General features: G+C 45.0%; 1 protein-coding gene across 5 annotated transcripts in view; it reads right to left on the reverse strand.

Moving 5' to 3' along the window:
• LOC137521821 (tyrosine-protein kinase STYK1-like) overlaps positions 1 to 25,817 on the reverse strand; it is a 74,051-nt gene that overhangs the window by 29,021 nt on the left and 19,213 nt on the right. For 3 of the 5 annotated variants that reach the window (XM_068241597.1, XM_068241593.1, XM_068241595.1), the window contains 5 exons: positions 21,666 to 22,124; positions 13,899 to 13,994; positions 9,900 to 10,040; positions 4,824 to 5,042; positions 4,553 to 4,734 (listed from right to left, as the gene is read on the reverse strand). In XM_068241597.1, coding sequence (XP_068097698.1) covers positions 4,553 to 4,734; positions 4,824 to 5,042; positions 9,900 to 10,040; positions 13,899 to 13,926 — 570 coding nt within the window. In that variant the 5' untranslated portion in view covers positions 13,927 to 13,994; positions 21,666 to 22,124. Of the gene's footprint in view, positions 1 to 4,552; positions 4,735 to 4,823; positions 5,043 to 9,899; positions 10,041 to 13,898; positions 13,995 to 21,665; positions 22,187 to 25,817 lie in introns of all 5 variants that reach the window. The other 2 variants (XM_068241594.1, XM_068241596.1) reach the window with 2 other exon arrangements.

Raw genomic sequence — 25,817 nt, forward strand, 5'->3', positions numbered from 1 at the left:
GTATGGTGTGTACCTAGCATTACGATGCCCAATCGCTCAATTTTTGGCCAATATTGATCAATTTGGTCGATCACTTTAGAGGGAAGATTTCACTCAATCAATAGTAGGTCGTTACCGTGTCACTAGCCAGGTTTGTTTTTGGGATGAACGACGCAGCAGCAGAGCTACTCTCATCTGTGCGCTGGCGATTTCTCCTGGGTCTTCTCTCAACCGTTGGGCGATTTCACCTGATCTCTTCTCTTCCGGGGTGCCTGCGGCACGTGACAAACACTAGAGGCCTCTAGTGGACACGGGAGGTAGATGCCACAGTGCCTCTAGTGTTTAGTCACGGGACATACAGCTCCTCTTACAGGGAGAAGCACCCGGTGGCAAAGAGAAGACACAGGGAAAGGGCAGGTGAGAGTAAGCTCTGCATCGCCTGGCCTGGGGAAAGAATGGGGGACACAGATGGGGGACCTGGCAGGCGGTGCAAACAGATTTTCAATTGCTTTCATGTTAAAAATTATAAAAAAAATCTGTGTACAGTGTGTGGGGGATTCAGTCAGATCAAATCCTCAGGGATCAGATAATGATCTGCAAAGATGGATTAAGATGAAATGGGGCACTAGGCAAGATAGTAGCTTTGGCTCCCACTTCATGGTACTTTTGGTAATATAAGGTAGGAAAAAGTAGCAGTTGGACCCCCTGACACTCACTAGGCCCCAGGCACTTGCATAGGTTGCCTTGTGGATAATCCTGCCCTGATTATCTGAGAGGGATGTGCCTGTTGGTCAGAGCCGGGACAAGGTCCTCCAGCACCCAAGGCTGAGACACCACAGTGCGGCCCTCCATCCCTCCCACCCCAGCCGTCACACACTGATAGCTATTAGACTGACCAGGGCCCCAAACACCCTAATCTCTAGTTATCTGGCTTGCAGTCACTGCCATGTATCCCCTTTTCTTATTTCTCTCTGCTTCAAACACAATAGGAGAAGGATAGCTAAGTGAGTTGTGCGCCCCCTCCTACACTGCGCCCTGAGGCTGGGGCCTCTCTCGCCTCTGCCTTGGCCCGGCTCTGCTGTTGGTCACATCGACAAGTGTATGGGCCACCTTTACCATTTCTGTGAAATATGAGGGAACACCTAAAATATCTATTCAAAGTAAATTCACTCAGTTTACCCAATTTTCTACTACATGGATTTGTTTAGATTGTCCCCAAAAAAATTATTATAAATTGTATTATTAGGGGGCGAAAATCTTAAAACGTAAAATATATGTAAACAAAAACAAATAAGATGTACAGGTAGTCTCCGACTTACGAACGCTCGACTTACGAACGCCCCGCCGATACGAACGGCGTAGATTCTGTGTTTCCATGGGAACAAGTAAAAAAAATTCAAATTGGACTTGTAGTATTTGAGAAAATCAATTTTAAAAAATTCTAACAAAAAATGGCTTTTAAACTTGTATAACCAGGTACAGAGGGCAGATGTGACACAGAGGGGACACTGGAGGCGCAGAAGAGGTACAGGGGATAGAGATAGCACAGTGTTCCGACTTAAGAACAGATTGAGGTTAAGAACGAACCTACAGTCCCTATCTCGTTCGTTAACCGGGGACTACCTGTATGTTTCCTCCAGAGTAAAATGAGCCATAGATTACTTTTCTCCTATTTTGCTGTCACTTACAGTAAGTAGTAGAAATCTGACATTACCGACAGTAATGTGCGCACACACACACACACACACACACACACACACACACACACACACACACACACACACACACACACACACACACACACACACACACACAATAAAATAAATGAGGCTATCCTTCTGATCCTTTGCCTCTAATACTTTAAGGCAGGGAGCATACTTGACTGTTTTCATACGCGTTTTCTGCACAGAAGAACTCATGTTAATCAAAGGACTAGTTCATACTTAAGGGGCCCATACACTGGTTGATTTCAGCCATCGATCGATTGATCGATTCTATAGAATCGATCAATAGATTAGAAATTGATCAAATTCCCCATTCGATCGATTTGCGGCCCATTTTGATCGATTTCAATCGATTTGATCTATGTGACAGGATGGAAAATCTAGGTCGATCTGTTGCTGGCAGCAGATCGATAGCCCATAGAGTTGCATTGGATCTAATGGTCCAATAATGCATTTAGATCGATTTCCAATAGATTTCATTCTGAAATCTATTGGAAATCTGTTCCTAGTATGTGGCACACATCAGATAGATTCCTGTCAGATTCTACTTGACAGGCATCTGCCAGAAATCTATCTGATGGTGGAATCTGCTGCAAATCTATAATTGTATGGCCACCTTTAGTGTTTTTCATACACAGAAAAAAAACTGACATTCTGCCTGATAATTCTGCACATTTTGTGTCAGTTTTCTGTATCAATTACATTACCTGTTGTGAAAAAAAACGCACGTGTGTTTCAGCATAGAAACACATTTGGTGTGCAGAAAATGTACGCAGAAAAAGGCGAGCTGAAAACTGAAAGACAAGTGTGATTCCTGCCTTAAGGGGCCCATACACTCAGCCGATTTTCTGGCTGACCGATCGATCCCGATCGATCGATCGATTGATCGTTTGCAAATCGGTTGGCCAATCGACCGATCGATGGCTGATTTCGATGGATTTCCATCGAACTGGCAGGGTGGAAAATTTAGGTCGATCTGATGAGATTGCTTATCAGTTTGCATTGGCCTTAATGGAAATCTGATGGCAAAAAACTGCCATCAGATCGAATTTCAATAGATTTCAAACTGAAATCTATTGGAATTCTATCCTGGTAAAAAATGTTTTAAAAACGCATCAGATAGATCATCAGATGCATTTCTTATCTATCTGCTGCCAATCTGACGAGTGTATGGGCACCTTTAGCCATAGCCCCTGAACAAGTATGCAGATCAAATGTCTATGACACATCCGACAAGATTGGCTGCATGCTTGTTTCAGGTGTGTGATTTAGACCCTAGTGACCGGAAAGATCAGCACGATTTCCATGCAACCGGTATTGTTTAAAAGGAAATAAATATGGCAGCCACCACTTTCATATGAATGAAAGCAATTAAACATTTGCAGCAATGATTATAACATAATAAAAGCCTGACAACCTATTAAATATCAGTAGATATATATACTGAGCTAGAAATATAATGCATTTTAACTATTGAGGTACACTGTACAAGAAAGAAGTTGTTAAAACTGGCCACAGATATTCCAGCAGGGTAATGGTTACAGTGCAGAAAGTGTCATAAATAAAAGTAAGCAAACAGAACATTGAGATAAGGCTGAGGAATGTGTGAATGACAGAGAGGAGAATGAATAGGAGATCCTGTAACCTCCAGACCAAAAGCATCTGCTGCTATCTCAGGGGACTGAGACATGATCTGTGTTAAGGTGGCCATACACTTGTTAGATTAGCAGCAGATAGATCATCAGATAGATCTCTGACCTATCTGATGTGTTTTGGAACATTTTTTACTAGGAACAGATTTCCAAAAGATTTCAGTATGAAATCTATTGAAAATCAATCTGATGGCATTTTTTTTGCCATCAGGTTTCCATTAGGTCCAATTCAAAATGATAAGCAATCTCAACAGATCTTCCTTAATTTCCCAACATGTCAGATCGATTGAATTCGATCGAAATAGGCCGCAAATCGATCGACTGGTCAATCGATCGGCCGCTAATCGGCTGAGTGTATGGGCCCCTTTAGGGACAGTGGGAAAAGTTTGGAGCTCCCCTCTCAATAGCTTCTAATGTAGATATATGACAAAGACTGAGATGGCCAGGCTGCTGGATGATTGTTACTCCCTTAGACTCAGGAATGCTGTCAGCAGCACTGCGACCCCATGTTGTTTGAACAGGGAGGTCGCCTGGGGCACGTGCCGTGCCTGAATCCTTCCAGATACGCGTCTGATCTCTCCATAGGGGATTCTCTATAAAGACACCAACAGGTTTTGGACTAGCCCATCTCCTCATAGGGGGTTCTCATGGTTTTCTTTGTTTTTAAAAGCACTTAGTAAATGGCAGTTGCTTTGTCCAACTGGGAGAAAAATGTACGGTGAGCAGGCTGGCCAGCGTCTTTATATAAATCTTTTTCAGGGAGTATCTTTATAAAGAATAATGGCCATGCTGAGAATCTCCTATGGAGAAATGGACTAGCCCAAAACCTGTCAGTAAGGTCAGATCTCTACTACTTACTGCAAGTGACAGCAACATAGGAGAAAAGGAATTTATGTCTCATTTTACTCTGGAAGAAACATACTTCTTATTTGTATGTGTTTATATATATATATATATATATACAGTATATATATTTTAAATTTCAAGATTTTTGAGACAGTGGTCCTTTAAGGGCAGCAATACACGAGATTCTCAGCAAAGATGATTGTCTCAGCATTCAGTGTATAATGCTAGTAAAAGTTAGCTGGATCAGGCTGCCAAATTAATAGGTCTGCGCTGGAAGGACTGGTAACTTGGCCATCATTGGTCTTCTCATGGATCATACGATGCATAACCGATGGAGACATCTCCAAATACCTCGTGCAGATCCCGTAGGAAGTTCAGGAGGTTCCCGAATGTCATGGCCTCCATGATAAGACACACCGGCCTCCTCTGGGTCTGGCACCACAGCATCCTCACCAAATTCTCATGCCTACAGACTTGCTCATGAAACTTCAGAAGGTCCATGAAGTCCTGGATCTCCCCAGGACTGCAGTTCTCTGGAAGGAACATGAGAAGGGTCAGTCAGAAGAGGAGAGTCATCATACTTTGCCCCGTTCAATTCTGGTTACTGCACCATGTGACTTACCGGACAATTCCTTCAAGATGACACCACGCCTGTCTTCTGGATCCCACTGATGGACCAGCATGGCCTGACTGATTGGACCATAGTGACCCCGGCACAGGACTATCCTGTCATGAAGCCTCCACTCTTGTGGCAGTTGCTTCTTCTCCAACACCGGTTCCGGGACCGTGAGAGAATTCTCAAACTCGCCGGCGGTATTCACTGCCCACCCATTGGTATCATCTGTCGGAGGAGAAACGCAGGAATTACAACCATGTACAGGGCCAGTATTATATCATATTCTATGGCGAATATAAGAATAGTACAATAAACAGTACAATAAAGCATGTGACAAAGTGTATATGTAACAGTGCATAGGATATGATTTCATAAAACAGAAGGTATTTGCAAGTGTTGCCTTTACATGAATGGGAAGCCACACCCACAATGCACAGTACTTAGAATATGCAAATCATTCCTTAACAGTTGTAAAACTATTTCATAGTTCATCCAGAGCTGCTGGTCTATAGTACACCTATAGGCTATTAATGTTACAAAGCAATATATTCCTGCTATGTATGGGATTATAGGATACAGTATGATATAACACAACATTACACTCTTTATAAAGAGAATTATATATAACTAGTAGACCCAAGCCCGTTTAAAAACGGGCTCTAGGTCTTTTTTCTGCCGCCACTAGTGCGCATGCGCACACACGCAACTCGCCCGCCTCGCTCCCTGGTCCCATCCAGCTGTCTGTTACTGCGCACATGCGCAGTAGCAAAGAACAGGGACACAGGGACAGCTGGATGCAGCGACACAGGGATTTTATTGTATAGGATAATCATCTGCGAGATCCCTCACTTCCTTACCCTGGACACTACCAAGCTCCTCATTCACATTCTAATCATCTCTGGTCTAGACTCCTGTAACGCCCTGCTGTCAGGCCTCCCCTTGAACCTCATAACACCCTTTAATGAATGCAGCAGCCAGACTCAACTAGTCTTCACATCGCTCTGCTTCCACTTCTCCTACACTGACTTCCTATCCCTTTCAGGATCAGTAGTGAAGATTCTGTGCCTGGCCTACAAATCTGTGCACAAGACCTACCCAACCTAGATCTCTGAGCTCGTCCTGAGATATATACCCGGCCTCCCCCTCCGATCCTCCAATAACCTCTGCATCACTGCCCCGCGCATATCTCACTACCGCATGTGCTTGCAGGACTTTTTCAGAGCTGCCCCCACCCTATAGAATTCCCTTCCACCTTCCCCCTCAGATTGCTCCTTCCTTCAACGCCTTCAAGCAAGCCCTTAAAACAAACCTCTCAAGATGACCTACCCCATTCTCTAAGCAGACCACTTATTCCACAACCCTACTTAGTGTGTCCCACCCCCTCCCCTTTAGATTGTAAGCCTTAGGCAGGATCTCATCCCCTCCCCCCCCCCCCCCCCAAGTGAGTCCGTCTTGATTTTGAGACCCCACCAATGACACTCTTACCATGGAACAACTCGGATTTGAATTGCTGGGTCTCTGTGAAATCACATGATCATGTATCTTATACCTTGTTAGCATGGACAACCTTGTGCTATGTTGTATAACCGTTTGCTACCTCTCTGTCTGGCACCCCTTGGAAAGATTGTATACATCCCTATTTATTGTCCGGCACTGCGTCATATGTTAGCACTTTATAAATACAATCCTACTAATCCTACTAATATTATAAATGGGAAAGTTCGGATGTTTGGACGTTTGTTACTCGATCACGCAAAAACGGCTGATCGGATTTGAATGAAATTTGGCACATACATAGTACATTACCTGGAATAAAGTATAGGATACTTTTTATTCCCATAACCAAAAGGAGACAAATACAAATTTCACTGGAAAATGTAAACTGCAGCCATTCTTACACTGTTAATGGTAGGGTTCTCAAACTTTGCACAGTTGGTCACTAGGTGACTGAGATTAATATTAAGAAAAGTGGGTGGAGCCTATAAAAGCCAATCAGATTTGTTTCATTCCAATGCAAATTATTGATGCCAAACACCACAAAGCTCACAAACTTGGTAATTGAGTAATTGATTAATTGTGTGTTAGGTTTAGGAAAGTGGGCACAGCCAGCACCTGCAAAATACATAAGCGGGCAACGCAGGGTCATAAGTGGGTGGAGACAAATACAAATTTTACTGGGAAAATGTATACAGCAGCCATTCTTACACTGTTAATGCTAGACGTCCTCAAACTTTTCACAGTTGGTCACTGGGTGACTGGGATTAATATTCAGAAAAGTGGGTGGAGCCTACAAAAGCCAATCAAAAATTACCTATTGATTTTTCAGGGGAAAATTTCATTGCTGCCATTCGTGCACTGTTAATTGCACAAGCCTAAAACCAGATACAGTTGATCATTGGGTGACTGGGAATTAAATTGATAAAAGGGTGTGGAGCCACAAACAGCCAATCTGATTTGTTTCTTTTTAATGCAGGTTATTGATGCCAAAGACCGCAAAGCTCACAAACTTGGTCACTGAGTAATTAAATAATTGTGTGTTAGGGTTAGGAAAAGTGGGCGCAGCCAGCACCAGCCAAATACATAATCGTATAAAAAGACAAAACGGCGCTCAACATCCTTTCCACATATAACTATCCTCAGAATAAGTCCAGTCTTCCAAAAGTTCTGCAGAATTCACTTGGTCTTCATATAATAAAACAATAAACGCTCACCAGAACTCGTGGCTGACCAGTTACGATCAGCTTGTCACGTTTGTGGCCCAGCCAGTATATACCGGATTCCTCACTCTCCCTCAGCTCCTCCACACACACAAAAAGAAGTAAGGTGCAAACAAATAGCGTAATACTGCTTTAAAATTTACATGCAGGCTTATACACCAGTGCGTTCCCCACTAGCAGTCCAACATCACCATCATTGTTCTGGTGGAGGACACACCGAGTGATGTTGGATGTTTGTTACTCGATCACACAAAAAAGGCTGAATGGATTTGAATCAAAAGTACCTATTGATTTTCAAGGGGAATATTTAATTGCTGCCATTCTTGCACTGTTAAAGAGAATCTGTATTGTTAAAATCGCACAAAAGTAAACATACCAGTGCGTTAGGGGACATCTCCTATTACCCTCTGTCACAATTTCGCCGCTCCCCGCCGCATTAAAAGTGGTTAAAAACAGTTTTAAAAAGTTTGTTTATAAACAAACAAAATGGCCACCAAAACAGGAAGTAGGTTGATGTACAGTATGTCCACACATAGAAAATACATCCATACACAAGCAGGCTGTATACAGCATTACTTTTGAATCTCAAGAGATCATTTGTGTGTTTCTTTCCCCCCTGAGGGGGGAGTGCATAGCAGAACCACAACACTGAAGAACTTGGCAGCCTTCCAGACACAGGCTGACAAGTCTGACAAGGGAAAGATACATTGTTTTATTACAGAGACTGTGATAATACAAAGTGCTGCAGTAAGCCAGAACACATTAGAATAGCTTTTGGAACTTGTAGGATGATAAAAAACAGGATGCAATTTTAGTTACGGAGTCTCTTTAATGGCACAAGCCTCAAACCTAGAACAGTTGGTCATTAGTTGACTGGGGTTCGAATTCATAAAAGGGGGTGGGGCCACAGCCAATTAGATTTGTTTCATTTCAATGCAAATTATTGATGCCAAAGACTGCAAAGCTCACAAACTAGGTAATTGGATTAATTGAGTAATTGTGTGTTAGGGTTAGAAAAAGTGGGCGGAGTCAAAACCAGCCAACTACATACCCGGGCAACGCCGGGCCATCAGCTAGTATTATAAATGGAAAAGTTCGGAAGTTTGTATGTTTGTATGTTTGTTACTCAATCAAGCAAAAATTGCTGAACGGATTTGAATGAAATTTGGCACGCACATAGTACATTACCTGGAATAACATATAGGATACTTTTTATGCCCATAACCAAAATGTGGGTGGAGACAAATACAAATTTCACTGGGAAAATGTAAACTGCAGCCATTCTTACATTGTTAATGGCAGGGTTCTCAAACTTTGCACAGTTGGTCGCTGGGTGACTAGGATTAAAATTCAGAAAAGTGGGTGGAGCCTATAAAAGCCAATCAAAATTCACCTATTGATTTTCAAGGGGTATATTTACATTGCTGCCATTCTTGTACTGTTAATGGCACAAGCCTCAAACCTGGTGCAGTTGATCATTGGGTGATGGGGATTCAAATTGAGAAGGGGGTGGAGCCACAAACAGCCAATCAGATTTGTTTCATTCCAATGAAAATTATTGATGTCAAACACCACAAAGCTCACAAACTTGATAATTGAGTAATTGATTAATTGTGTGCTAGGTTTAGGAAAAGTGGGCACAGCCAACGCCAATCAAATACATACCCGGGCAATGCCATAGGATACTTTTTATACCCATAACCAAAATGTGGGTGGAGACAAATACAAATTTCACTGGGAAAATGTAAACTGCAGCCATTCTTACACTGTTAATGGTAGGGTTCTCAAACTTTGCCCAGTTGGTCACTGGGAGACAGGAATTCATATTCAGAAAAGTGGGTGAAGCCTACAAAAGCCAATCAAAATTTGCCTATTGATTTTCCAGGGGAATATTCCATTGCTTCCATTCTTGCACTGTTAATGGCACAAGCCTCAAACTAGGTACAGTTGATCATTGGGTGACTAGGGTTCAATTTCAGAAAGGGGGGTGGAGTCACAAACAGCCAATCAGATTTGTTTCATTTCAATGCAAATTACTGATGCCAAAGACTGCAAAGCTTACAAACTTGGTCTTTAAGTAATTGAGTGTTTATGTGGTAGGGTTAGGAGAAGTGGGCAGAGCCAACACCGGCCGAATACATACCCGGGCAACGCCGGGCCACCTGTTAGTATATAAATAATAATAATAATGCTAAGTTCCATCACGTGTACAGGAATATTGTATGCACAATATGAAGTGCTGTGATCATCCCTCACCAGAGATGTGTATAGAATGGGGTAATATGAATGCAATCAGCAAGCTCTCAGGTAATATGGCTACCACAGCTTCTTATTATATATGATGACATCATACCGATTACCGTACCTGCAGTCTGTTCTTCCACCTCTCTGCCTTTCACTCTCCGGCCCTGGATAAATTTCCATACAATGACGGCCACAACCAGCAATGTGGAGGCTGACAGCAGGGCTGGTATGATAATCACAGAATCCTGCCAGCCGTTCTCAGCTGCAAGAGAGATTGCTGGAAGTTAGATACAGAACGAGGGCGCAAAAACACGAAGACTATTGTGGATGGTCCTCCTCTCTATAGGAAGTAAGGACCATCCACTGATCTTACCAACACAGACCCACACACTGATGCTACTGACAGAGACCCTTCCACTGACCCCACTGAGAAAGAGTACAATCCACTGACTATATCAGTGGGGCCAGTAGAACAGCCATTACATTGTGCCCATTTCATGCCCTCCAATATAGTGCAAGTCATTTTTAGTGGTTACTCTTGGTTACGCTCGGCACCAGCGATCAAATGATCGCACTTCATCTCTTATCAGCTTGAACATTCACACAGTTTTTAGCAGATGGATGTAGACCATAGGAGTTCAAGCAGTTAAGGGATTTATTGGCTTCAATCAGAAAAACAAGGTGTCCATGTCATAAGTCCTCTTAGTTACAGCAGCAAAGCAAGAATATGACTATAATTGCAGATCGTGTTGTAGCGGCATTGCAATCAGAAGTCAGTAGTACCACTAAACTGAACTAAGCTGCCATCAGAAGTAAGCTAAACTAGGCTACAGTGTGACTTCCAGTTTACCAAGGTTTACTTAGTCACATCCCACTGTAGGCGGGCTGTAAGTTAATTATGGATCTAAATCACATGAGGAGCTTTCTATTGGCTTCCATGCAGGGGCATAACTAGAATTCCCCGGGCCCCCCTGCAAGAATTTGAGTGGGCCCCCTCACCCCACCCTGGGGCCCGCTCATGGCCGTTTTGGGGGGGGGGCAGGAGAGGTCACAGCATGAGGGGAGAGCTTTGCACATCAGCGGGGAGGGGGGACAGTCCCCCCCTCCCTCACCTCAGGCTCCCCCCTCTGCGCTCCCCTCCTGCATATATATATCTAAGTGTCAGCAGCGACGGTGGCAGCTATAAATACCTCCATTCACCACTGGAGGTCTCCGATCTGCAAGGGCTTCTCCAATCTGCAAGGGCTTCACATTACTTCCTGTTTTAACAGGAAGTAATGTGAAGCCTTTGCAGATCGGCAACCTCCGTGGTGAATGGAGGTATTTATAGCTGCTGCTGCCGCTGCTGTTGCCACTTAGATATATGCAGGAGGGGGAGTGCAGAGGGGAGAGCCCGAGGTGAGGGAGGGGGGGACTGTCCCCTCCCCCGCTGATGTGCAAAGCTCTCCCCTCATGCAGCGACCCCTACTGCCCCCCCCCCCAAAACAGCCATGAGCGGGTCCCAGGCCCCGCGGGGGCAGAGACTGCTTCCCCTATTGTTACACCAGTGCTTCCAAGATTGAATGATTGACAGCCCACACACTGCGCGGAATCAGAAACTCCAAGCTATACTTGGACTTCTTCTAGTCCAGTCCCTGCTTTCCTAGAATCAGTGCTTTGCTTACAGACGTGGAAGTACAACGATATTTAGGCCTTCTGGGGCCTCCTTGTCTGTACACTTATTAGATAAGAACTAACTGACCTTGTTTCTCTACCCAGCAAGATGTTAACTACAATTCACTAAGCTTTTTCAAACACTTTTTCAACGTTTGATAATTTACCTCATGGTTAAAACCTAATTTTGAATTCACTAAGGTGTTATATAGTTATCGAATGTTTTATCAATAAAACGTTCAATAAATCTATAACACCTTAGTGAATTCAAAATTAGATTTTACCCATGAGGTAAATTATCAAACGTTGAAAAAGTGTTTGATAAAGCTTATTGAATTGAGGTCAATATGTCTTATAGTGAACCTAAAGGCAAAAAAAAAAAATGAGGGGAACTCACCTGGGGCTTCCCTCAGCCCCCTGCAGACGATCGGTGCCCTCGCAGCTCCGGTCCGATGCTTCTGGACCCGCCGGCGACGACTTCCGGTTTCGCCGTCACCGGCCGACAGGCATGGTAACGCGAGTGATTGTTCGCGTTCCCAGCCTGTATATCGCCCCCTATGCTGCTATTGCGGCGTCCTGGCTGCAATAGCAGCATAGGGGGCGATATACAGGCTGGGAACGCGAACAATCACTCGCGTTCCCATGCTTGTCGGCCGGTGACGGCCAAACCGGAAGTGTTCGCCGGCGGGTGCAGAAGCATCGGACCGGAGCTGCGAGGGCCCCGATCGGCTGCAGGGGGCTGAGCGAAGCCCCAGGTGAGTTCATCTCATTTTTTTTTTTGACTTTAGGTTATCTTTAAGGGAGAACTCTGAATATAGTCTTCTGCTGTTTTACATTGCAAGAACCTCACAGATTCTTACAGTGCGCCCATTTCATGTCCTCCATTATAGTTTTATGTAAACTTTAATTTGATGTCAAATTAACTACTTTGTCCTCCTTGACGGATTCGTTAGCCCAGGAATCAATGAATTGGGCTATGGTGCCCGATCACTGATTCCTCTCCCCCGCCGAAAAAGCGACAGCGTCTCTCGGAAGCTTCACTTTTTCTGACTCCTTTGTCCCTCTAAGCGTACATTGTACACTTAGAGTGACGTCATGTAAACAAACTCAAGGTTGTCATCTTGTGGCCAAAAAGTAAAACTACATCTAAAAGTAAAAAAAAATTAAAATACACATATATTCCCCCAAATCAAACACTATTTAAATCCCACCCTTCCAAAAATACCCACATAAAATGTTTAATTAAAAAAAAAAAAAAAGAAAGAATTACGATAAAAAAAACAAACAAACACATAAATATTTACCTAAGGGTCTAAACTTTTTAAACATCCATGTAAAGATGAAATATTTCTTTTTTTTTTTTATAAGCTTGTAAATAGTGATGGATGCAAACCGGAAAAAATGCTCTTTTAGGCCTCTTGCACACTGCAAGTGATTCCGATTCAGATTCCGCTTTTTATCAGTTTTTACATCCGATTCAGATTTCGATTTGCAGTGTGCAGGGAGCAAACTGCAAATCGGAATCTGAATCTGATGTAAAAACTGATTAAAAAGCGGAATCAGAATCACTTGCAGTGTGCAAGAGGCCTTATTTCCAAATAAAATATTGTCGCCATACATTGTGACATAATTTAAACGGTGAAATAACCGGGACAAATTAGCAAATACAATACGTAGGTTTTAATTATGGAGGCATGTATTATTTTAAAACTATAATGGCCGAAAACTGAGAAATAATGATTTTTTTCAGTTTTTTTCTTATTCTTACTGTTAAAATGCATTTACAGTAAGGTAGCTCTTAGCAAAATGTACCACCCAAAGAAAGCCTAATTGGTGGCAGAAAAAACAAGATATAGATCAGTTCATTGTGATAAGTAGTGATAAAGTTATAGGCTAATGAATGGGAGGTGAACATTGCTCGGATGCATAAAGTGAAAACGACCGAGGGCTTAAAGTGGACCCAAACCAAACATTTTTTTTAATTAAAAATATTTAGTTGCACCACTCTGACACATACAAAGATAAATAAACACTCCTTCAAACCTATGAGCATTTCAGTGCATGCTTTTCACCCTTCTCTTTTCAGAACTAGGGTTATACTGGGGGCAGCCATTAGCAATTTCTCCATTGCCGGACACTATTTACTCCACCAGTTTGCCGGATTTTTTCCCGACAATTTGAAAGGAAGGGAAGGGTTACTCCAATAAATGTAAAATATTTTATATTTGTCATCATGCAGCTGAAAAAGGCTGCTATTTATTATTATAAATTTACAAAATAGATTTTATTTCGGAAATCTTGTATTTTTAATTTGGGTCCACTTTAAGTGGTTAAAAACATTTGTAACAGAAGTGAATTTCTCAAGCTGCTTATGCAGAATGATCTCAATGTGATTGCTGTCTATGGTGGAAGCTGTATAACTTTGGTGGGAGTGGAAAAACCGCCCCCAAGTTGTCCTCGCTCTTACTGTGTTGGATGTCCTCCGAAGAATTCATGGATATGTGCTGGCGATGGCCCCCGTGTCACTGCTCACTCCTCCTCCACCCGCGGAGATGCTCAGTCACTGGAAACAGGCAGAAAAGAGTTATCGCGGTAAGAATACACTACACAATATTTATAACAGAGCTAACGTTAGAATCAATATACAGATCAACTCTACTGAAATCCTATAAAAACTATGGCATTTATGATCACTGTAAGGCTCCCTGCACAATGCAAATCTGATTTGCAATTGCGATTTTGCCTGGATGCTATCAAAAGAAAAACGCGGGAAAAAAGGCAGCATGCAGTACCGATTAAAAATTGGAAATCGGAATCGCATGTAGAGTGCAGGGAGCCTTACAACCAAAATGATGATCAAATATTGATCTGACTTGCCAGTTAATTATCTTATTGACGCCAGCAGCAGGGCTGTGGAGTTGGTACAACTCCTCAGTTTATGAAAACTCTGACTCCTCAGTTTAATCCTCACCAGGGCTGTGGAGTTGGTACAGAAAATCTCCAGCTCCAGGTAGCCAAAAATAGCTCTGACTCCTGGACTCATCCTCCACAGCTCTGTGGAGCTCTAAATCTTGTTTGAAAACTGCTGGTGAAAAGTTGAAAAGAGCTACAGCATGTAAGTAATTAAGATCTCGAAGACAATGATCATTTATCTAATAGTTCAGCAATAGTATAATGTATGCCTTTACCATAATGGCATGGGGAAGAGAAGAAGGGGGGGGGGGGGGGGGGAGGGGACTCCATGACTAGTTTCCATGGACAACGCACCTTTGTCCATGCGTCACACAGATATTCATGAATCATAAGTCCCCCAATGTCCCCATCTTTCTCCACATGGTTTGGCCCCGATTCCCTGAAGTTATTGTTCACCTGTTTAATATGTCAGTGTGAAGTCACAGAGAATCACCCCATAGACAACGTGTCCCATTACTGACCAAAGACCTCCCACACGGCCTTTCCCACTACTGACCAGAGCCTCCCCAACATTGCCTACACCATTACAAACCAGAGACTACCCCAGAAGGTTTGTCCCACTACTGGTACTGTCCAGAGACTCCACCAGATGGCCTGTCCCATAACTGACCAGATACTCTTCAACATGGCCTGTACCATTACCTACCACAGACTCCCTGTGACAGCCTTTCCCATTACCAACCAGAGACTCCCCCAGACAGTCTGACCAGAGGACGTGGCAGCCAGATGTCTGATACATCAAGGTCATCCCTGAAAAGGATTTATTTCCTTCTCAAATAAAATCAGATGTAAACATGAGATAATGTGAGCACAACAACATTGCAGCCAACACAGAGCTCACTGCAGCAATTGTGCCAACGCCAACTACGGTGCTGTACAAAGTACAAGCATAACATGCACGAGTCAAGTGTCTGACCAAAAGAACTAAGTCAATTAACTAGGACAATTAACAGGCAGCCTATTGGGCCAATCAAAGTGCGCGGATCACGTCCTAAACAGCTACAGGACACGACAGGGCTCAGGGTGGGAGTAAAGAAGCGGCCACTAAGTACAAGGGAGTGCGCGTAAGTTAGCAGCGCATACTACACAGCCTGTAGTGTGCGCTGAGGATTGTAACTCCCGCTACTCAAATTAAGCCCTTAGTCACTTGGTGAGTGGTGACCGAGGTTAAAATTTCAGTGAAAGTGGGTGGAGCATAAAACAGTCAATCAAATTTCAGCTATTCATTTTAAATAAGAAAATGTAAACTGCAGTCATTCTTAGACTGTAAGGCCCCTTTCACATGGGTGGCTGAACTGCACGTTTGCCGAGCAGTTCACCCGCCTGTCTGCCACCCGCCAGTGCAATTCAGGTGCAATTAAAATGCAGCTGAATCGCAGCGGTTGTAACACTTCACGTGCCAAGCGTTGACACCCGGTGGTGTTAATGGGTGGCGGAGGAACACAACATGAGTCTGAGTGCAGCTGTGGCAGTGCTCGGATCTAACCCCGGGGGGGCGAATGCCTGTACAGTGCCGGAACCTGACGCTAACAAGCACCAAGCCAGTGCACAGGGAAGCAGCTGACAGGCGATGACTTCAGTGCTGTCAGCTGCCCGTGTTAAAGAGCCCTTAGTCGCAGGGTTCTCAAACTTGGCACAGTTGGTCACTGGGTGACTGGGGTTAATATTTAGGAAATTGGGTGGAGCCTACAACAGCCAATCAAAATTCACCTATTGATTTTCAAGGGAAATATTTACAATGCTGCCATTCTTACAATGTTAATGGCAGAGGCCTCACATCTTCTACAGTTGGTAATTACTAATGATGATTAATATTTTGATAGGCAATCTTCGCCTCAATTCATAAAGCATTACCGCATGCGGTAATGCTGAAAACAGCAGACTTTCCCGACCACTTAGCAATGTGTCATTTCATAAAGGCTGTTACCGCATGAAAAGCTGACATTACCGACCAGGGAGATAAATTACCGACTTGGCTGTAGTTACCTCCAACACATGTCAGTCAATTCATAAAGCCTTCAACAAGCGGTAAGCCGGACGATAATTACCGTAATGTATAAGCAAACTGCGCCTGCCCTGGTGGATCTGATCCGTTGAGTATTCGCTACCACAAGTCCATTAAAGATCTGTTGAAAAAGTTGTGACAGCGCTCCTCTTCTTAATAACTATATATCTGCAATGAACAAATTCCACATAGTGCATTACCAACAGTATAGCTGATTAGCATGCATATACACCCAGTGAACTTCCGTGCTCAGTGTGTTTCACTCCTTGTGACATCCACTCCCTATAATACAGCCGCTCACCGGATGAAAGCCACCTCAGACTCCAGGTGGATCTAGCGCTTTGCCAACCGGAAACAGAATCCACAGCTCCGGCCTGCCTCTTGTAAAAACTCCAATTTATTCCATACAGAACATGTAAAAACAAATAATAGCACATAGCATAATACTGTTTAAAAGCATTCCCCGGCCTGCGCACTTCAGTACACTCACTTCGTTACAAGATAAAAGCGCATATCGGGCTCCTTAGCCCAGCAATATCTCCCTCTCACCGCGGTGTCGGCGTCCCGTACTCCCGCTTCCCGAGGTTTGCCGGCGCTCAGTCTCCGTGCATAGGGTCCCGCTGCTCTGTGACGTCAGTCGCACCTGGCTCCGCCCTACGCGTTTCGTCCAATCGGACTCATCAGGGGCTGATGAGTCCGATTGGACGAAACGCGTAGGGCGGAGCCAGGTGCGACTGACGTCACAGAGCAGCGGGACCCTATGCACGGAGACTGAGCGCCGGCAAACCTCGGGAAGCGGGAGTACGGGACGCCGACACCGCGGTGAGAGGGAGATATTGCTGGGCTAAGGAGCCCGATATGCGCTTTTATCTTGTAACGAAGTGAGTGTACTGAAGTGCGCAGGCCGGGGAATGCTTTTAAACAGTATTATGCTATGTGCTATTATTTGTTTTTACATGTTCTGTATGGAATAAATTGGAGTTTTTACAAGAGGCAGGCCGGAGCTGTGGATTCTGTTTCCGGTTGGCAAAGCGCTAGATCCACCTGGAGTCTGAGGTGGCTTTCATCCGGTGAGCGGCTGTATTATAGGGAGTGGATGTCACAAGGAGTGAAACACACTGAGCACGGAAGTTCACTGGGTGTATATGCATGCTAATCAGCTATACTGTTGGTAATGCACTATGTGGAATTTGTTCATTGCAGATATATAGTTATTAAGAAGAGGAGCGCTGTCACAACTTTTTCAACGGACGATAATTACCGACACCTCTGCTGAGGTCTTAACAAGTTACCGACACCTCTGGTGAGGTGTTAACAATGCAAAGTGCAAGGAGCCGATGTCTGCGTGAGTCATCTGTGCAAAGAGTCATCTGTGTGAGTCACCTGTGCGAGTCATCTGTGCAGGCAGGCAAAGTCTGTGTGAGTCGTCTGTGCAGGCAGGGAAAGTCTGTGTAAGTCATCTGTGCGAGTCATCTGTGCAGGCAGGGAAAGTCTGTGTGAGTCGTCTGTGTGAGTCACCTGTGCGAGTCATCTGTGCAGGCAGGCAAAGTCTGTGTGAGTCGTCTGTGCGAGTCGTCTGTGCGAGTCATCTGTGCAGGCAGGGAAAGTCTGTGTGAGTCGTCTGTGCAAGTCGTCTGTGCGAGTCATCTGTGCAGGCAGGGAAAGTCTGTGTGAGTCGTCTGTGCGAGTCATCTGTGCAGGCAGGGAAAGTCTGTGTGAGTCATCTGTGCGAGTCATCTGTGCAGGCAGGGAAAGTCTGTGTGAGTCGTCTGTGCAAGTCATCTGTGCAGGCAGAGAAAGTCTGTGTGAGTCATCTGTGCAGGCAGGGAAAGTCTGTGTGAGTCATCTGTGCAGGCAGGGAAAGTCTGTGTGAGTCATCTGTGCGAGTCATCTGTGCAGGGCAAAAGAGCGATATCGCCACACTGCTCTACTCTACCGCTCAATTGGCTGCGGTAATTTACCGACCTTCCATGGCAGCTGGGTAAATCTTTATGAATTAGCACACAGACCGGGAAAATACCGCACTCAAGATTTTTTTTATCGCACTGCTTTTTATGAATCGAGGCCTCTGCAGGGTAAGAACTTGTTTTGAACCCGAGCTTTGGCTCGGTTTCTCTTTAACCTCCTTAGCGGTAACCCCGTGTGTGACACGGGGTAAGCCGCCGGAGGGTGCCGCTCAGGCCCTGCTGGGCCGATTTGCTTAATTTTTTTTTTGCTGGACGCAGCTAGCACTTTGCTAGCTGCGCCAGCACCCCGATCGCCGCCGCCGCGCGCCCGATCGCCGCTATCCGGTGCGGCGCGCGGCCCCCCCCCCCCCAGACCCCGAGCGCTGCCTGGCCAATCAGTGCCAGGCAGCGCCGAGGGGTGGATCGGGTCTCCCAATGACGTCCCGACGTCGCTGACGTCGGTGACGTCATTCCGCCCCGTCGCCATGGCGACGGGGGAAGCCCTCCAGGAAATCCCGTTCTTTGAACGGGATTTCCTGATCGCCTATCGCCGGAGGCGATCGGCGGGGCTGGGGGGATGCCGCTGAGCAGCGGCTATCATGTAGCGAGCCCTCGGCTCGCTACATGATTTAAAAAAAAAATAATTAAAAAAAAACTGCTGCGCTGCCCCCTGGCGGTATTTTTCATACCGCCAAGGGGGTTAAACAAATGTCAAGTATGCCAATGTCCACTTATAGCACAAAGCAATACTATGCAAGTTAAAGGGAACCTAAACTGAGAAGGATATGGATTTTTCCTTTAAAAATAATACCATTTGCCTAACTCTCCTGCTGATCCTGTGTCTCTAATACTAGTTTAGACATTAGAACGAGTATGGGCAGATTCGACCAAGAGACAAATTTGTCTCTAATCGAATCTGCCCATACACTACAGGCCAATTCCCGTCCGATTTCAGCATGAAATTATCCAGGAATCGGCTGAGCCGCTGTGTCCACCCCGCCGCTGCCCCCTAAATGTATAAATGTATGTTGTGTAGTGCATTTATACATTACCTGTCCTGAAACAGCTCGCCGGGTCCATCCGTCCATCTCACTGGTAAGCCGCTAGCGGCGCATTAGCGTCTGCACTACACACATTCATACATTGGGGCGGCAGCGGTGGGAGTTTCGTCTCATCACTCGTTCGCAAATCGGCCGCCGTACTGCTGCGCACCCGACCAACCAACCTCGGCCCAAAATTTACAAACATGCGCGATAGACTGTGCTGCCAATTTCTGTCCCGAAATTGGTCGCTTTGTCGGTCGGGCATGCACTTGGCAGCACCAATTTTCCTCCAATTCAATTATAATAATCAAATTGGATGGTCGATTGGTTGGTTGATCACCTAGTGTATGGCCCCCTTAATACCTTTAGCCACATCCCCTGAACAAGCATGCAGATCAGGTGCTCTGACTGAAGTCAGACTGGATAAGCTGCAGCTTGTTTTAGGTGTGTGATTCATCCTCTACTGTAGCAAAAGAGATCATCAGTCGCAATATGACCATGACCTTCTGGCATGACCTGCTTGCCACTTCTTTAGGGTTTTTAACCACTTCACGATCATAGGCTTACACCCAGTGCTGTACATTGTAAATAGACAGTAGTTTCGCTGTCTAACAGCCTCCTAGCCACTGGTAGACCGCGGGGATGCGATCCCCTGTAAAACCCCGCCCCAGGACTTGTCGCCTTTCGGCGTTATACGGTCCTGGGGCTGCCACCTTCCCAAAGCCTATCGACAATAGGGGTTTTGGAAGAGGTTAATGCTCTCCGCGTCTGTGCTGGAGACATTTCCCCCTCATTTCCTGTTTCCATATTGTTTTACTATGACCCCTGGTGCTCCTGAGATAGGTAACAAGGCACTGGAACAACTCTATGGCTGTGCATGCGCTCAATGAGCATTGCCAGCAGGGATTTGGATGTATTCAAGGTTCTGTTGCTATGGAAAGGGGGAAGGGGGGAGAGGGATGATGATTAAGCATTGGATGGAATGGCTTCCAGGAGGCGACGCAAGGGGGTGAACAATGCACTCAGCCAAAGTGATCCAGTACTGTGACACATCGGGGCGTCTGTATGCAGCCTACATTTTCACCTGAGAACTCTTTTCTGTATGTGCCGGTCTTATTTCTCCTCCAATCAAAAGAAAATATTTTATTTCTTGCTGTCTATCTTTAAGGGAGGGAAGTACGGGGACTGTCATCTTTTTTCCCTTTAACAGACTGTCATGCTAATCTTCTGGCAGTTGTACAGCGGAGTCACTTCTACACTTCTCTCACTGGTCACACGTCACACAGGCAGTGCTGCGATTGGTGAGCTTTGTCACACAACATGAGGCGCAAACAAAGGGGTGTCTGGCTGGTGCCGTGACTACCAGATCAGCCAATCCCATCTGTCACCATCCCATCACTGACAGCTGTGTGTATTTACCGAGCATCAGTCTACTGTCCCCCAAGGAGAGCTGAAGACCCCAGAGACTCTCACGTCACAAACAATTCATCACCAGCCCCACCAGTCACCAGCATGTGTGACACCAATGTCTGTACAACACTACACCCTCCAACCATCACTGTGTACCAAAGTCTAGTACACCTGCCATCATCACTGTGTACCACAGTCCAGTACACCCTCCCCCATCACTGTGTATCAGAGTCCAGTACACCCTCCACCATCACAGTGTATTAAAGTCTAGGACACCCTCCACCATCACTGTGTACCAAAGTCTAGTACACCTGCCATCATCACTGTGTACCAAAGTCTAGGACACCCGCCATCAACACTGTGTACCAAAGTCTAGTACAATCGCCACCATCATTGTGTACCACATTCCTGTACACCATCCACCATCACTGTGTACCCAAGTCTAGGACACCCGCCATCAACACTGTGTACCACATTCCAGTACAGCCTTCACCATCACTGTGTATCAGAGTCCAGTACACCCTCCACTACCACTGTGTATCAGAGTCCAGTACACCCTCCACCATCACTGTGTACCAGACTCCAGTACACCCGCCATCAACACTGTGTACCACCATTCATCACCACTGTGTGCCAGACTCCAGTACACCCTCCAACCCCACTGTGTGCCGGACTCCAGTACACCCTCCACCCCCACTGTATAGCAGACTCCAGTACACCTTCCACCATCACCATGTACCACAGTTCAATACACCCTGCATCATCACTGTGTACCAAGGTCCAGTACACCCTCCACCACCACTTTGTAAGTCTAACTATTTACAAGCTGTACAGAAGGATAAGAAGTTTCCACTTACTGTCGCTGCAGAGAATGAGGATGCATATATCTGGCACTGCCAGGTGGAGCCGGATTTGGAGGCTGCAGAGGATAGGGGATCTGTATATCTGGCACTGCCAGGTGGAGCCGGATTTGGAGGCTGAAGAGGATGAGGGATCTGTATATTTGGCACTTCTAGCCAGGAGGAGCCAGAGTTGGAGGCTGAAGAGGATGAGGATCCGTATGTCTGGCACTGCCAGGTGGATTCGGAGTTGGAGGCTGCAGAGGAAAGAGAATCTGTATATCTGGCACTGCCAGGTGGAGCCGGAATTGGAGGCTGCAGAGGATGAGGATCTATATATCTGGGACTGCCAGGTGGAGCCGGAGTTGGAGGCTGCAGAGGATGAGGATCTGTATATCTGGCACTGCCAGGTGGAGCCGGAGTTGGAGGCTGCAGAGGATGAGGATCTATATATCTGCCACTGCCAGGTGTCAGATGCTGCAGATGGGAAGACGTGTTGAGTGATGATGAGATATAACAGTTTAATCCCTCCTCCCCACCTGAGGACAACAGAACAATTCTCCTGTGACTGACATAACTCTGTCTAAGAAAAACTCTATTCATCCCCCCTCTTGTCACTGTGTACTGCATAATATGGGAAGCCACTGTGGATTAAAGGACACCCAAGGTGAAAATAAACTAATGAAATAAACAATTGTATATATTCCCCTTCTTCTAAAAATGACTTTTTAAGATATTCCAGTTTTATTTAATATTTAAATCTACTTTTTAAGTTTTTACCGTTTTATTGTTTTTACTCAATGACACATTCATTGAATTATGTCAGAGCTAAAATCTATGAACTATTGCTCTCAGAAGCCATTTTCTGCTAGGAAAGTGTTTTATAGTTGTAATTTCTTATCAGTGAGGGTCACACTGTAGTCTGACCCAGTCCTGACTCAGACAGGAACTGCCACTTACATACCTGATGTTTAACTCTTTCAGGCAGAGAAATAAAAAAAGGAACACAGCATAGTTATTTGTGTGCTAGGCACTGTACATACATGTGTATCTCATCATGTCACATTGGGTATCCTTTAAGAAGGAAAGGATGGTGGCAGCACACATTGCAATGCAGGGGCAAACCCAGGATTTTCAAACTGGAGGGGGTGGGGGAGGGGGGGGGGAGGTCCTAAAAGGTCTCACTCAGCCATGCACAATACTGTATAATAATATGGTAGGACATCATGCTGGCTACACATAATGCAATTTCCCGTCTGACTGACTGCCAACGGGATAGATCAGGAACAGTTTGGATACAGATAATAATGAGGACAGCAGACAATGGCAATGAAGAGGAAAGTGAAGGATGCACACAGCAGGGCACAGGGTTGTGCTCATACCTGATTCTATTAAGTTCCCCAGAGCATGCTCTATACACACGCTGTTGCTTCATGCTCTGTACGCATGCTGCTCCATGCTTTATACACACGCTGCTGCTCCATGCTCTGTACACACGCTGCTGCTCCATGCTCTGTACATACCCTGCTGCTCCATGCTCTGCACACATGCTGCTGCTCCATGCTCTGCACACATGCTGCTGCTCCATGCTCTGCACACCCGCTGCTGCTCCATGCTCTGTACACACCCTGCTGCTCCATGCTCTGCACACACACTGCTGCTCCATGCTCTGCACACCTGCTGCTGCTCCATGCTCTGTACACCCACTGCTGCTCCATGCTCTGTACACATGCTGTTATGCTGCTGCTCCATGCTCTGTACACACCCTGCTGCTCCATGCTCTGTGCACATGCTGCTGCTCCATGCTCTGTACACACGCTTCTGCTCCATGCTCTGTACACATGCTGCTGCTACATGCTCTGTACACACGCTGCTGCTCCATGCTCTGTACACATTCTGCTGTACACACGCTGCTGCTCCATGCTCTGTACACATGCTGCTGCTCCATGCTCTGTACACACGCTGCTGCTCCATGCTCTGCACACCCACTGCTGCTCCATGCTCTGTACACATGCTGCTGCTCCATGCTCTGTACACTTGCTGCTGCTCCATGCTCTGTACACACGCTGCTGCTCCAACCAAAGTTAAAGTGGATCCGAGATGACCGTTTACACATTGCATAATTGTGTTCCTTACATATAGTTTATAGGGCATTCCTCAAACCAAATACTTTTTTCTTTTTGTTTTAATACTCTAGTTCCCTATAAACTAAACAAGCCTCGCCCACAGCTTCTCCAAAACGCCAAGGTACTCAGACCCATGTAGCAAGGGCTTATGGGAGCTCAGTCTGGGCAGGAGGAGGAGGCTACTAGCCAGAGATTTCAGAGGCAGAGGGGAGGAGGAGGAGTGAGTGAGCTGAGGGCTGGAGATGCAGTTGCAGATTACCTGTGTAATGATGACAAACAGAACATAGCCGCTCTCATTGTATCACAGGAATAATTAATCATATTCTATTGAAGCTATGTGCAGCTAGATATGCTGTGTAAACTATCTCGACTTTAGATAAGATATATAGACAAGTTACTTGTTATAGTTAGATTTTCATCTCGGATCCGCTTTAACTGTAGAAGGACAAGAAAAGGGGCAGTGCTGTGAGCTGCAGGATGCCTGCAGATGTTCTGCTGTCTCAATTTGAGCCTGTTCCCAGACACTGCACTGGCCCTAATCTGAGGGGGGATTCTGGGCAGCTGTAATCTCCTCCTGCATTTGCCTATGTAATGGATGTACTGTGGACTCTATAGTGATGGAAGGGAGTGTTGAAACTGGTACAAGATTCTTTCAAAGTCCTAAATGCCCATTAATACATTTTGGCCTCAATTCACGGAGCATTATCAAACATTTATCAAACGTTTGATAATTTACCTCATGGGTAAAATCTCATTTTGAATTCACTAAGGTGTTATATATTTGTTGAACGTTTTATCGGTAAAACATTCGATATATATATAACACCTTAGTGAATTCAAAATGAGATTTTACCCATGAGGTAAATTATCAAACGTTTGATAAAGTGTTGGATAAACGTTTGATAATGCTCCGTGAATTGAGGCCTTAGGATTAACTGAACTGATTCAATCTGGGTGATGAAACTTCTTTTGATTTTACATTGGATAGCCATAACTTTTCATGAATAGAATTTACAGACTTTTCTCCAAACTCAAATAATCCCAGTTTATCTAACCTTTCCTGGTAAGTGAGACCGTCTATCCCTCTAATCAATTCTGTGGTTCGTCTGCACCTGCTCTAACACTGCAATGTCCGTCCTGTAATGTGGTGCCCAGAACTGGATTCCATATTCCAGGTACAGCCTTATAAGAGAGCTAAACAGGCATTATTATGCCAGCATCCCAAGTTTTTATTTCCCTTTTAATTCATCCCAAGCCACTAACGGTCCAATTTCTAGCGAAAAATCGTTCGAGCGATCAGAAATTCAGATCGGATTGGTTGTAAATAATCTCCATTGGAGGACACAATCGATTATGAACGAGTGAAAAAAATGTCGCCCGAATGAATTTTCGTCGAACCAAAATTTGAATTTTTTTGTTGGTTGTGATAGATAGGAAGTAAAGATTGGTTCGTTGATGGTGCAGTGAACGATTTATTACAATATTTCACTTCCGATCAGAATTTCTGATCATTCGCTAGAAATTGGACCGTTAGTGGCTACCTTTAGTCCCTTTCCAAGTTTAATGCCCCCATCTGTATCCCATTTACTCTGTATGGTGCTAGACTGTTAGTATGACCGAAATGTACGACTTTACATTTTTCACCATTGAATTTCATCTGCCATTTTCTTGCCCATACAGCCATCCTATCCAGATCCTTCTGCAATATGTCACTATCTACCTGTGTGGTGAGAATTCTGCACAACTTTGTATGATCTGCAAAAGTAGCAATTTCCTCTAAGATAATTAATAAATACATTGAAGAGTACTGGACCCAGTACCGACCCCTCTGGGTCCCCACTGCTAACAGTCACCCATTTTGAATATGATCCATTAACCACAACTCTTTGCTTTCTTTCTATTAGCCAGTTCCTTATCCATGTAGTACAGACTAACCAACAAGCTCATAGTGAACCAGAACTCATTGGAGTGTGTAAGGGACTACAATGGTCCTAAAAGCCCCCTTACTAAAATGCTAAGAAAAACAAAAGTTTACTTTCTTAAA

Source organism: Hyperolius riggenbachi, chromosome 6 (assembly GCF_040937935.1).
Source record: "Hyperolius riggenbachi isolate aHypRig1 chromosome 6, aHypRig1.pri, whole genome shotgun sequence".
In the NCBI taxonomy this organism is placed as follows: Eukaryota; Metazoa; Chordata; class Amphibia; order Anura; family Hyperoliidae; genus Hyperolius; species Hyperolius riggenbachi.